The following is a 12,501-nucleotide window of genomic DNA, read 5'->3' as shown; positions in this document are numbered from 1 at the left end:
GTTATGAGTAACCGTTTAGACGAACAAATGGTTATGGGTATAACCATTTATCTATGAAATTTAAATAGGCAGTTATGGGTATTACCCGCTGTTATAACGAGTATCCATCGATTATGGGTATTACCCGCAGTTATAACGGGTATCCATTTACTCATTTAATTTAATATATGTAAAATTAAAAAAATTAAAAAAAAACCTTAAATTTTCAATCTCTCCGTCAAACTCAGAGTCTCAAAAGCCCCGTCCCCCGCTCATCTATCCCTCCTTGTTGCCCTCTCTCTCATCTTCACCGCTCATCTATCTCAAATCGCCACCATCCATCTCATCTACGCCACTCATCTCTCTCTCCTCACCGCTCATCTCTCTCATCTCTGTCACTCATCTCTCTCTCCTCACCCCTCAATGTGCGTTTTATCCTTCCGATTTCATACTTATTTGATTAATTATTGATTATTTGTTTATGAATGCTTATACATTCTTTTCTAATAACTGAGTGTAGAATGTAAACATTCTGTGATCACTTACCTTTGTTGGATTCATGCTAATTGGTGTCGGTGTTCCTAAATGGGATATTAATTCAATTTATACATCTCTTTTGTAGGCCTCTTTTGGTGACAACAAGTCGATGAGACTTTGTGATTGAATGTGCTAAAGCATTAGTGTTCGAAATTATTTAGTTTCAAAATATTTTGGAGCTTTGAATCATCTAGTATTCAAGATAATGACTACTTTTTGTTTTTAGAAGCTTTACTTTGTAATCATATGGATTATAATTAAAGACTTGCTTGGGTGTAGCAGAAAAATATCGTTCGTAAACTATTATTTCAATTATTGGAATTGTATGAGGACTCAAATGATTAAATAGGGAAATGCATGCTAAAATGTAACTATAACGGTGTTTAATTGTTAGAAAACAAAAATAATGAAAAAAAATTCTTTTGTAATTTTCAAGTTGTTAAAAAAAACATGTAGACGGGTGAAAAATGGGTAAATGGGTAAAAAAAGGATAAACGGGTAAATGGTTATGGTTAAATGGGTAAACAATTATGGTTAAATGGGTACATGGTTATGGGTATGGTTAACCATTTATAAACAGTTATAGGTATGGGTATAACCGTTTATGCAATTACCCAATGGGTAAACAGTTATACGGGTATGAACATAAACGGTTATGAGTAAATAACCATGGTTACTCGTCCGTCATAACCGTTGCTCATCCCTAGTCGCTTCCTTTAGCCTTATAGTTTTTTAAGAAATTATATTTTAATTAATAGTGACAGATTATATTTCATACAATTTCTAACCGAGGGGGCCAAAGAGCCAAACATAGCTATATGATAAATAAAAAAATCATCTAAAATCAAGGGGGCCAAAGGATCATAAGCCAAACATAATTTATTATTTTAACTGAATTAATATAGTTACTTAAATTAAACTACCTTATTAAAATAAGATTTTCGGACATATTAAAAACTACAACAACTTCAATTTAAAGATTCAACTGCTTCATTTTAAAAACTACAACTTCAATTTAAAGACTACAAAAACTTAAATTTAAAAACTACAACTTCAATTTAAAGACTACAAAAACTTCAATTTGAAAACTACAACTTTAATATTAAAGACTACAACAACTTCAATTTAAAGACTATAATCATCATCTTCATCAGTCATTGTAGGAGTATAGTCGGATGTAAACAACTTCTTTTGGGCCATAATTTCCCTCTTTTTCCTATCAAAATATGTCTTACTCATTGGAGTGTAATCCGAAGTGTTTCTTTGCATGTTCTTGTCTTCCATCTCTTCTTGTATTTGTTTTGCCCATTCTTCATGCCTACGGTTTCTTTCTTCCATGGCAAAGGCATTTTGCTCCGCCATTAATCGTAATGAGGACGCCATTTCCTATTGAAAGACGTAATCATCCTTTGCCTTACCCCCTTTCCTTCAATTTTCGGGCCTTGTTTTGTCCCGTAGCCTTACGTATGGAAGCTTCAACTGGAGACAGATTTTCTACCCTTGTTTCTTGAATGGTAGAAGATCCATGTTCACCCCCAACTGCATTTGAGGAACATTTCCGAACACCGGCGTATGACCAAATTTTGAGTTGTCCTACATTTACAATTTCTCCGCTTGGCGTACCTATAAAATATAATTACAAAAATTAAAGAAAACTGATTTATGAAATTAAATGTAATATAATTAAATAGGGTAAATTACATAGTAGCCCCCTATGTTTGGTCTATTACAATCTCATACAACATCTTTAAAACATTTCACTTTCATACCTCATGTACTATTTTATTTCAAAATAATACATCTGTTACATTTTCCATCCATTGATCCGTTAAGTGATGACGTGACTGCCAAATGTGTGCTACATGGAAAAAAAATTAATTTTTTAATTTAAAAAAAAAACCTGAATCTTCTAAATTAAAAAAAAAAGAACAGAAAATCCAGATCCCATCACCCCACCCCCTCTCCCATACCTGAACCTTGAACAAACAAAACAAAAACAAAAAAAAACCAGAAAACCCAGATCCCCCTAAACCACCCTCCCCCTGTGTCGCCAAAGTCCAGATCTCACCAACCCCTCATCCTCTACACCCATCTCCACCTCCTCCACGCACCCATCTTCCCCTCTTCCCCCCTCCCTCAACCCGAGCCCAACCTACAACCTAGAAAGAAAAGAAAAAAAAAAACCCAATGCACCTACCCTTGCACTCATCCTTTTCCATCCTAATGGTTTTCTTTCCTTTTCTTTTCTGGGTTGTAGGTGATAGGGATCGTACCACCTACAAAAGTAGAGATAAAAACACTTAAAATACTTGCAAGAGAACAAGGTTGTTGTAGTATTGTACTATCCCAAGAATTTATTATCAAATAAGAGAAATATTTGGAAAAAAAATATGTTGTGCTTATTTATTCAAAAGGTTTTCATATGAAGGTAGTGAACGTCATTGCGAGTTCATATCATTTTTCGGATTATTTTTCAAAGCTTAGATGAATTTTTAATGGAATTTACAAGCTGAACCAATGATGAAGTGCCACGTGTAAGCCAAGGTGTGGCTGATTTTTCCACGTGATAGCAGCTGGAGTTAGACAGCAAAAGGGCTTTTCTGATTAGGTTAGTGGCAATTTAGCCACATGTCAAGTCATGATTGGACCCAAAGACATAGGAGGTTGCAGGCGGTGTAAGTTTGGAATATATGATGCCTATATGTATGTTTAGCATCAAATAGGTAGAGGGTTCTTTCTTACGCAACAAATAGAGTCGAGGAGAGAGAGAGACAAAGAGAGGTGGAACTGAATGTTTTGCTGAGAGGATTTATATTAGAACCCTCTCCCAATTTCTCGACGTCTTGATTGATAGAGGTGTTCTTGGTATCTCTTTCTTGTTATAGCAATGAACAGGAGTTTGATTCCTGCTTTTGTCTACATCATCACTTTGGTGTCATTGATTCAATCGACAGATTGCCATACCTGGGTAAAGATTCTTTTATCATGTATAGTTTCTTTTATCATGTATAGTTTCATAGCTATTTGTATATTTCCTATTAGTTTTAAGGAATCCTAATCTTATACAGTATTAAACTTTCTGCTGTAGACTAACCACCGTTATCAAAACTGGTTTTTTTGCATATGTATACGGCTAGGACTTCCATCTCCAAACTATATACATGTATAGATATTTGATTTTCTCTAGCTATGTATGTGTGTGTCAAACAAAGCAGCATGTTGTATTAGATTATATGTACAATGTGCAATTTGTTGGAAATGAATGAGTTGTTTTATTAAATTAGAATTGACCCAGTTTGTTGGAAGGGAAATACACGTGTATCACACACACACGCTATGAATAGCTTGATGAAATAAAGTATGCATTTAGAGTTGGAACCATATATATACAAGTCGGACAGAAGCTTTTGTATAACTTGAGGCTAAAGTATTTCGATGTGCTTTAACTATAATTGAATTTGAGGTGTTATACAATATGCTTAGGTTGATAACGTGATACTTGTAAATAGGAATTATGAGATGAATTGGTGTTTTTTGACTATTACGTCACTTGGAGCAATGCTTTGGAATCCAGGTAGGGGAAATACGGCATGCATTTACAGAGATTGATTTTATTAAATTTCGTGAAGTGTTATATTCTTGTTAATATTGATTGATTGATTGGAATTGGATGATAATTGGTTATATGTGTATCATTGCTTGATTCGAATGTTCATAGAGTTGTGATTGTGAATTGTTGTTGGAATGTTGTTCATTGGTGATAAATGTGGACTATGAAATGAAATTAATTGTGCATCATTCATGATGTGTTATGTGATTGGAGTTTCGATGTTGAGGAAGGAATTCTGGAAATGAGGGCAGTTGGAAATGATCTTTTGTGTAGTTAAGCCAAACTCTTAGCAGGTACCAGGTCTCAGACGAGCCCACAGTGCACAGATTCTTTAATGGTAATTTGGGACTAGCAACGAAGAGTTTAGGCAAGATGACTAACAAAAGGGGAAATTGGGATGATTGAGTTACAGGGGGTTAATTTGTATATTAAAACATTAGAACCACCACTGTAGAGGTAAAATGCACGGTATGGGATGTGCAGGTCTGCGTGTTTTATTATATGAATTAACGGGCAGAGATGAAGAGTATTGCATTGCATTCATGCATTGTTATCGAGAATGATTTGGTATTACATGATTTTATAACATGTAATTTAGTATTGTCAATTTTACTGTGGTAAGGTTATGTCCCTACTGAACTGTTGAAGCTCACCCCTTTATTGTTATGCAGGTTTACTAACTAAACTGTCAAAAGGGTATACGGGATGAGACAAGATAGATGTGAGGCTAGAATTTGTATTTATTTATTTAGCCTTGTAAAGAATTATTGAGTTATTTTAAATAAGCAAAATTTTATTTTCCAACCCGTTTCCATTTTATTTTATTTATTTAGTTTTTAGTTCGCGTTTCGGACTTGGGATCAAATTTTCCACCTACCCTAGGTCCGGGGCGTGATAAGTATAAATGGCTCAAGTAAGGTCGTTTTCCACTGGGATTATTTAAAACAATTTATGAGAAACCCTAATCCTAGTTAACTATTTAAAAACAAAGATTGGAAAATGGTGATTTAATGACCTAAATTAAGAAAAATGAAATTAATTAAAAATGCTAATTAAAATCTGCAATTTCTGAAGAAAGATAAAGGAAACAATTTTTTTTTAGATTTCAAAATGAGAAAATACTAGGGTTCCGCCGTTACCCTAATAATCCTACATAGTTCTTCTAATTCCTTATGAATTACACATGCACATTTTGAAGTTCAGGTTTTTCTAAAGTATGGCCTACTTGGAACCCCCAACATAGAGCATATATCTAATCATGCAACTCGTCTATGGCATCCAAATCGAATATGAACATGCAAGACTCATTAAGTTTTGTGAAAACTTTTTGAAAAACCATATAACTCCTAAGACGTGTCGTCCATCCTAAATAGTTACACATGTTAACCATAAGAAGCCTTAGTCAATTTTAGGGACAGCCATCTGCCAAAATTGCATCAAATTACTTTTCTAATTATCCTAATGGTCGCGAATCACTAAGACAAATAGATAGTTTAAAGCATAGTGATTAACAATCCAAAACTTGCAGGCTTATATTCATAAGAAAATTAAAAAGAGACTACATATTCTTGCTAAGGATCATGGCCTCACCCTAGCAAAAGAAAATTAGCTACGTATATTCATAATTAAAATCAACATAATTATATTAAACTAGAAAAAGAATGAAAACACCTGAAAGTATAAGTCTTGAATTTTCTAAGTTTTTCCAAAGTCTTCTCCCAAAAAGTTGCATCGGTGGAAGAGCCACCCTAGGTCTGCCAAAAGGCTTATTTATACTACTCTAATAGCGCGTTTACGTAAGGGTAATCGGAATCAAGAAACGGAATTGAATTCCGATTACGGCATACTCCGGTGTTTACCAAATCTGGGGGAATCAAAATTTAGTGGGTCCCACACAAATTTTGGAATCCAATTCCAAAATGTGGCTGATTTGGATTCCTAAGATATAGAAGGTATTGGGATTCCGGGTGGCTTGGGCAATCCACTTGATAATTTTTTTCCCTTTATGCCCTCACTTACTTTCATTATTTTCAAGATTGTCGTTTTTTAACCTAGACTTATTTTTCTTTCACCCAGCTCATTTCTATCTTCTCTCAGCCGCCTGTCTTCTCTCAACCGGAGCTCTCGTCACACATACGGCTAGGTAAATTCCTTCTTCTGCTTTTTTATCTCTGTGCTCGATGAATATCAGCATTTGGCTGCTCGTTTCTTGTGCGTTTCTTTCTTCTCTGCGATGGATTTTCTTTCCAGGATTCGTTCAATTTTTTTTCCTGATTTTCTTCTTTTTATTTTATTTTTTGGTGTGCGAAAAACTTGAGAGAGAGAGAGAGAGAGAGAAAGGATGAAAGAGTGAAAGACGAGAGAGTGAAACATTGAGGGTGAAAGAGGAGTTTTTGTTTGTTTTCTTTTGAGCTTATCGTCTGATGAATCAAAGAATCTTTTTTTTTTTTCCAGAAAAGGGGAGTGGAGGAGGAGGACTAGAGAAAGCACAGCTCAAATTGTGAGTTGGGTTTTGCTCAGATTTCTTGCTTGTGCATTAGGTATGCTTCTTCTAGCTGCTCCATTCTCTCATTATGTACTTTTGGAATGGTTTTTCAGTGTTTTGTGCTTGAATCACATATTTGCATTGCTTGTTCTGTAGTGGGTTATATTTTGTTTTCCCATTAAATTTGAAATTGGAGGAATAATTAGCTGGTTTGCTCAATTGTAGAAGACAAAGTTTGCCAAAGTAATGTTCTTGCAGAAATATTTTTTTAAATAGTTTTGAGTTTCGGGCGTTTATGGGAAACTGCTGGTCTGCTTTTAGGGATTTGGTTAGGTGAATGTGATGATATTTGCAAAGATTGGGAGAAAATGATGGATTCCTTAAATTGGGTTCTTTTAGATTTCGATTTGGGTGTGCTCAAAAGTGTGAAGAAAGTCCTCAATCTTAGTATTAGCAAATAACCTATTAATCCAAGGGAAATAAGATAACCAGTAAGTAAACATGGAGTGGTTTATAAATGTCACAACATATAATTGTTAATGCAGGAGTAAAAGGAAAAAAAAGTTTGTACTTACTCCTCATAGGCAACATGCTACCTGTATGAAAATATTTGAACAAATCTGTTTTGAATTCAGGGCATTGTTCATGCTATCAATTTTCTTCTCTTTTTTTTTTTCATGCTCTCTGTATGTAAATTTTTGTGACTAATTGTGTTATGTAATGTTAGTTTATTTCAGTTTGCAGATATGTTTATTAACTTATTAATTGAAGTCCTTCATGACATTTTTTTTCTTCATTATTTTGTGTAGACTAATGGCTCGTCTAAGTTTGTCCACAAAGAAGAAAGTACATGCTGCGTTGAATGTGTTGATTGTCTATCTTCGAACTATATTTGTTGCATGTGCTACTTCTTGTTTCTATTCTTGGTATCGTTTCCAAAAGCACCTTAGAAGTCCCTCACCTTGTCAAACAGTTATAAGAGTTTACAAGCAATTAGAATACTTACATGGTTTAATTTATGAGAGTGATGTGACATGTATTGCTGAACTACGAATGGATAGACAATCCTTTCATAGATTATGTCAAGTTCTTGTGACTAGAGGACATCTACGAGCTACTCGAAATGTGTCTATAGAGGAGATGGTTGCATTTTTTCTATACATTCTTGCACACCATCTTAAGAATCGCACAATCAACCACCACTTTAGAAGGTCTGGTCGAACAATTAGTAAGTATTTCCATGAGTGTATTAAAGCAATGATTCGATGCCAAAAGGATTTCTGGCAAACACCTGAGCCTATCCCTGAGAACTCAACTGACACAAAGTGGAAATGGTTTAAGGTATGTAGTATCTACATGCCTACACTACTCAGTAATTACTAGCTTTTTATTTCATAGTTTAGTTTGTTAATTTAGTGTCCTATATACTGTAGAATTGTTTAGGTGCACTAGATGGAACACCTGTTAAGGTGCATGTACCAGAATGTGATAAACCAAAGTACAGAACAAGGAAAAATGAAATAGCAACGAATGTTTTAAGAGTCTGCACTCTGGACATGCAGTTTATATATGTTTTACCTGGATGGGAAGGGTCTGCACATGATGATCGAGTTCTTAGAGATGCTGTGACTAGGAGAAATGGATTGAAAGTCCCTAATGGTAACACTCACAACTTTTTTTAGTAATTAAAATTCTTAGCTTTTGAATTGCAAGTGATATAAAGTTGTAAGTTTGACAATTTAATTCTTTGCACAATAGGTTGTTACTATTTGGTTGATGGTGGCTACACAAACGGAAAAGGTTTTCTTGCACCTTATAGGCGAACCCGTTATCATTTGAATGAGTGGAGAGATGGCTATCGTCCTACAACACCGGCTGAGTTTTTTAATATGAAACACTCAAGTGCTCGGAATGTCATTGAAAGGTGTTTTGGGCTATTGAAAATGCGTTGGGGAATCCTTAGGAGCCCATCCTATTACGACATTAAGACACATCGTCGCATAATTTCAGTGTGTTGTATGCTCCATAATTTTATAAGGAGGGAGATGGTTGTAGATCCTATAGAAGCCGATGCGGATGGGCAATTTCAAGATGGGAATTCAGATGCAAATAACTATATTACCACTGTTGAGTCCTCAGATGAGTGGACTGTATGGAGGGATAACCTTGCCCAAGAAATGTGGAACAATAGGGCGGTTCATTGAGTCGGTGTTTGATGTGTTTGTAATTATAATCATTTGGAATGCTTATGTCTAATACTGTTTGTGTAATAACCTTTGGAATGTTGTATTTGTTTCTAAGTTAAGAAAGACATCCTATTTGTAATTGAAATCATTTGAAATGCTTATGATTTCTAATATTGTTATGTAGAATGGCTTCTGTTTCATCTGTGAAACGAGGAAGGGGACAACAGAAACACTATTGGACAACTACTGAGGATACAATATTGGTTGAATCATTGCTTGAGTTGCATGGTGACCCGACTTGGCGAGCTGACACTGGTTTTAAGAATGGTTATTTGGGGAAGATAGAAGTTATGATGGAAGCCAAACTCCCAAGATGCGGATTAAAGACGTCTCCCCGCATTGAATCACGCATCAAGACTTTGAAGGCAAAATATTTTGCCTTAACTGAATTGCTAGCTCTCAGTGGGTTATAGTGGAATGAAGAGAAAATGATGTTGGCTTGTGAGAAAAGTGCGTATGACGAGGCTAAGAAGGTTTGCATATATCTGATTGTATTTTGTGTTTTATCTGATTGTGTTTTGTTTTTAGAATCTCAGTTCCTTGATTAATTACACTGAGTTCAAAATCTCAGAGTTAATATCATCATCTTCTTAATTACGAATCAGGATAATGCACTAACAACATACATAGAAAAAGAAAAACCTCCATGGGAGGTAATTCCAAGTTCTTTACTGACACCATCACCATACACTCAGAAACCACTTGAAGCTAGATATTAGAAGGATTACAGTGCACATAAACAAAAACTGAGACTTGTATGAAAGACATAGCTTTTTAAATACCAGCTCTTTCATACTGTAAAGAAAAAAGAGTTATGACAAACTTATAGATGATCTGTTGATCTACCAGCTTGTGTGGCAACATAAAAGAGTATATATATATATATATATATATATATGTATATCTTTTCGGAAAGGTTCACCCATCATCCCTCTGAAAAAAGGAAAAACTTAACATTGTTTTTTTGTTTTCCATAGCTAGCACACGTCAAAACATCATGCCCTGTCCATTATTAATTGTTCTGCCTCTTGTCCTTTCTTCAAAGATCGATTTTTCACTTCTTCCTCTTTACGTTGCCCTCTTCATCCTATAATAGACCAAGAATTAATATATTGTATTACACGCCTTGTGTTTTGTGTTTTTTTTTTGTAGGGTAAAAAGGATGCAAGTGGATTGTACGATAAGCCTTTTCCGCACTACCACAGTTTGGGAGAGATTTATGCAAAAGATCGTGATGTGGGTGCAAATGCTGGTAACGCTGATGACGATGAAGAAGAAGTTAGACTTGAAGATGCCAATGTCAATCAACATGAAGGTGAGGATGAAAGTGGAAATGACTTTGATACTTCTTTCTCAGTACCAAATACCCAACAACAAAGGAATGCAGAAAGTAACACATCAAACATTAGTCGCAAAAGGGCAAGAGTAGCGGATGAAATGGCCAAGCAATTCTCTATTATGGCTAAAGCTATAGCCGATGTGGGACCTAAGCTTGATGGTCTAGTTCATGCACTGTCAACCGATATAAATCTGACCGAAATGCAACAAAAACTTGACAGTGAGTTGACCAAAATGGAGTTTTTGTCTCCCATGGATTTATTTAAAGTCACTAACTTCTTGGCCAAAGAACATGACCTTTTGAAGGTGTTTTTCAACATGTCTGATGAAAGGAAGAGTGCATATGTGACTACTTTGTTGCAGACTTGGATGCATAACGACATCTAAGTGATGGTCCAAATAATGTGAATGCTAGTTTTTTGATATGACGTGCTTACTGCCATGATGACATATCAGGGAAAATTGTGAATGTTTTGTAAATCTAATGACTTATTAGATGACACCATAATGGTGAAGAACTACTTTTTGTTGATATTATGATGTTTAGGCAGGTTAAGAATATTTTGTTGACAATCTGATGTGTAGGCAGGTTATGAATATTTGATAATATGATGCATACGCAGGGTATGACAAGTTTGCTTAGGTTGGTTATGGTGGTTAGATAGATGTACTTTAATGTAAAATATTAACTTTAATGAAGTTATTTCATACTCTTTGTTTGTTACTAATATTTTTTTCTTCATTTATTTACTATTATACAAAATCCACCTCTTGAAGATCACTTTAGTTCAAGGGGAATCAAGTTTTTTGATTTGAAATGGTAAAACAAAATTTCTTCTACTCCTTGACATTATGTAGCAAAATATATTCTTGAAGAGTTAAGACTGAAAATGCTCCTAACAATTTCTTTCCATGTCCTTCTTGCTCATTAAGCATAATTCTATGCTCATTCACATTATGCACAACCAGTGGCGGAGCCAGGAATCTTACCACAAGGGGTTGTAGTGTAAAAGTCCAGAAAAAAAATCTAGGATGGAAATGTTAAAGTTAATGCTTTACTTAAACTGATTCTGTGTAAAAGGGCTGACTGTTGCCTTTATCAGTCGACCCATTCTATTTATCAGTCGACCCATTTTATTTATCAGTCGACCCAATTACTTCAGTCGGCTTATGTATTGAACTGATTCTGTGTAAAAGGGCTGACTGTTGCCTTTATCAGTCGACCCATTCTATTTATCAGTCGACCCATTTTATTTATCAGTCAACCCATTTTATTTATCAGTCGACCCAATTACTTCAACCAATCAAACTCATCAAACCATAAACCATTGGGGAATGAAGCGTCGATTAATTCCCGACATATTAGTTATTGGGAAATTATGACCTCTAGGTTGACAAGGTCCTTTTTGTAGATATGATCTTCGGACCTCATCTCTCATATTAGCATCATAATCTATTATTCGAGTTCTCAATCCAGGATCCGCTTCAAGATTACCCAAAACATCATCTAACTGACTTTGCCTTGAACTTGGAGTTCTTGAACTACCAACAGTATTTGAACTATCAACATTATTCGAACTACCCGAACCCGATGATGACTTTCTCTTAAAAAACCGTTCCATAATAATTCTACATATACAAAATAATGAAAATAAATACTCACAATATAAACAAACCATCAATATAATCAAAATAAATATGAATTGAATTTCAATTAAATTAAATATATTCTACATATACAAAATATTCAAAATAAATACTCACAATATAAACAAACCATCAACATAATCAAAATAAGTATGAATTGGATTTCAATTAAATTAAATATCTCATCTTGCATTCTACATATACAAAATAATGAAAATAAAAACTTACTTGAATTGTGAAATTTCACAATAACAATGAGCAAATACAAAGAGTAAAGCTGGTGGAGCAAGGGAGGAGATGGAGTTGAGGGTTTGGGGGGGGGGGGGGATTGAGTTTGGAACTTAGGGTTGGAGGAGGAGAAACAAAAGAAATTTGGGGGTTTTGGAATGAAAGGCTTCGAATCTGTGTGAAATAAGGCTGAAAAGGACACGATCGGTATTTTGTTTTTGTTCAGACCTGCCCAGGACACGTTGGGCATTTTTTTTTTGTTCAGATCATTTAAAAAAAATTCTTGGGCCAAAACGACGTCGTTTTGCCCAGGTTTTAAAAAAAAAAAAACAGGCGCGCTCCTGCGCCTTCGTCTTCGTCTTGCCCAGCCCAGCCGAGAGTTCTTTCGAACCTTTCGTCGAACACTTGGTGTGCAGCCAAGGGGTCGCACC

The 12,501-nt window shown here is 35.1% G+C and overlaps 1 protein-coding gene across 2 annotated transcripts; it reads left to right on the top strand.

Annotated features, from left to right (window-relative positions):
* Positions 1-6,199: 6,199 nt before the first annotated feature.
* Positions 6,200-10,687, top strand: LOC126614828 (protein ALP1-like). 2 transcript variants are annotated; one of them, XM_050282497.1, is made up of 5 exons: positions 6,200-6,269; positions 6,581-6,666; positions 7,421-7,952; positions 8,045-8,270; positions 8,370-8,968. In XM_050282497.1, exons 3-5 carry the CDS (start codon positions 7,425-7,427, stop codon positions 8,813-8,815), a joined length of 1,200 nt encoding a protein of 399 aa, XP_050138454.1. In that variant the 5' UTR covers positions 6,200-6,269; positions 6,581-6,666; positions 7,421-7,424; the 3' UTR covers positions 8,816-8,968. The 2 variants fall into 2 exon arrangements, with proteins under 2 accessions (XP_050138454.1, XP_050138455.1); XM_050282498.1 differs by lacking the exons at positions 7,421-7,952; positions 8,045-8,270; positions 8,370-8,968 and adding exons at positions 8,982-9,330; positions 10,010-10,687.
* The last annotated feature ends 1,814 nt before the right edge of the window (positions 10,688-12,501 follow it).

This window comes from Malus sylvestris, chromosome 3 (genome assembly GCF_916048215.2).
Source record: "Malus sylvestris chromosome 3, drMalSylv7.2, whole genome shotgun sequence".
NCBI lineage: Eukaryota > Viridiplantae > Streptophyta > Magnoliopsida > Rosales > Rosaceae > Malus > Malus sylvestris.
This window is presented reverse-complemented; position numbering and strand designations above follow the sequence as displayed.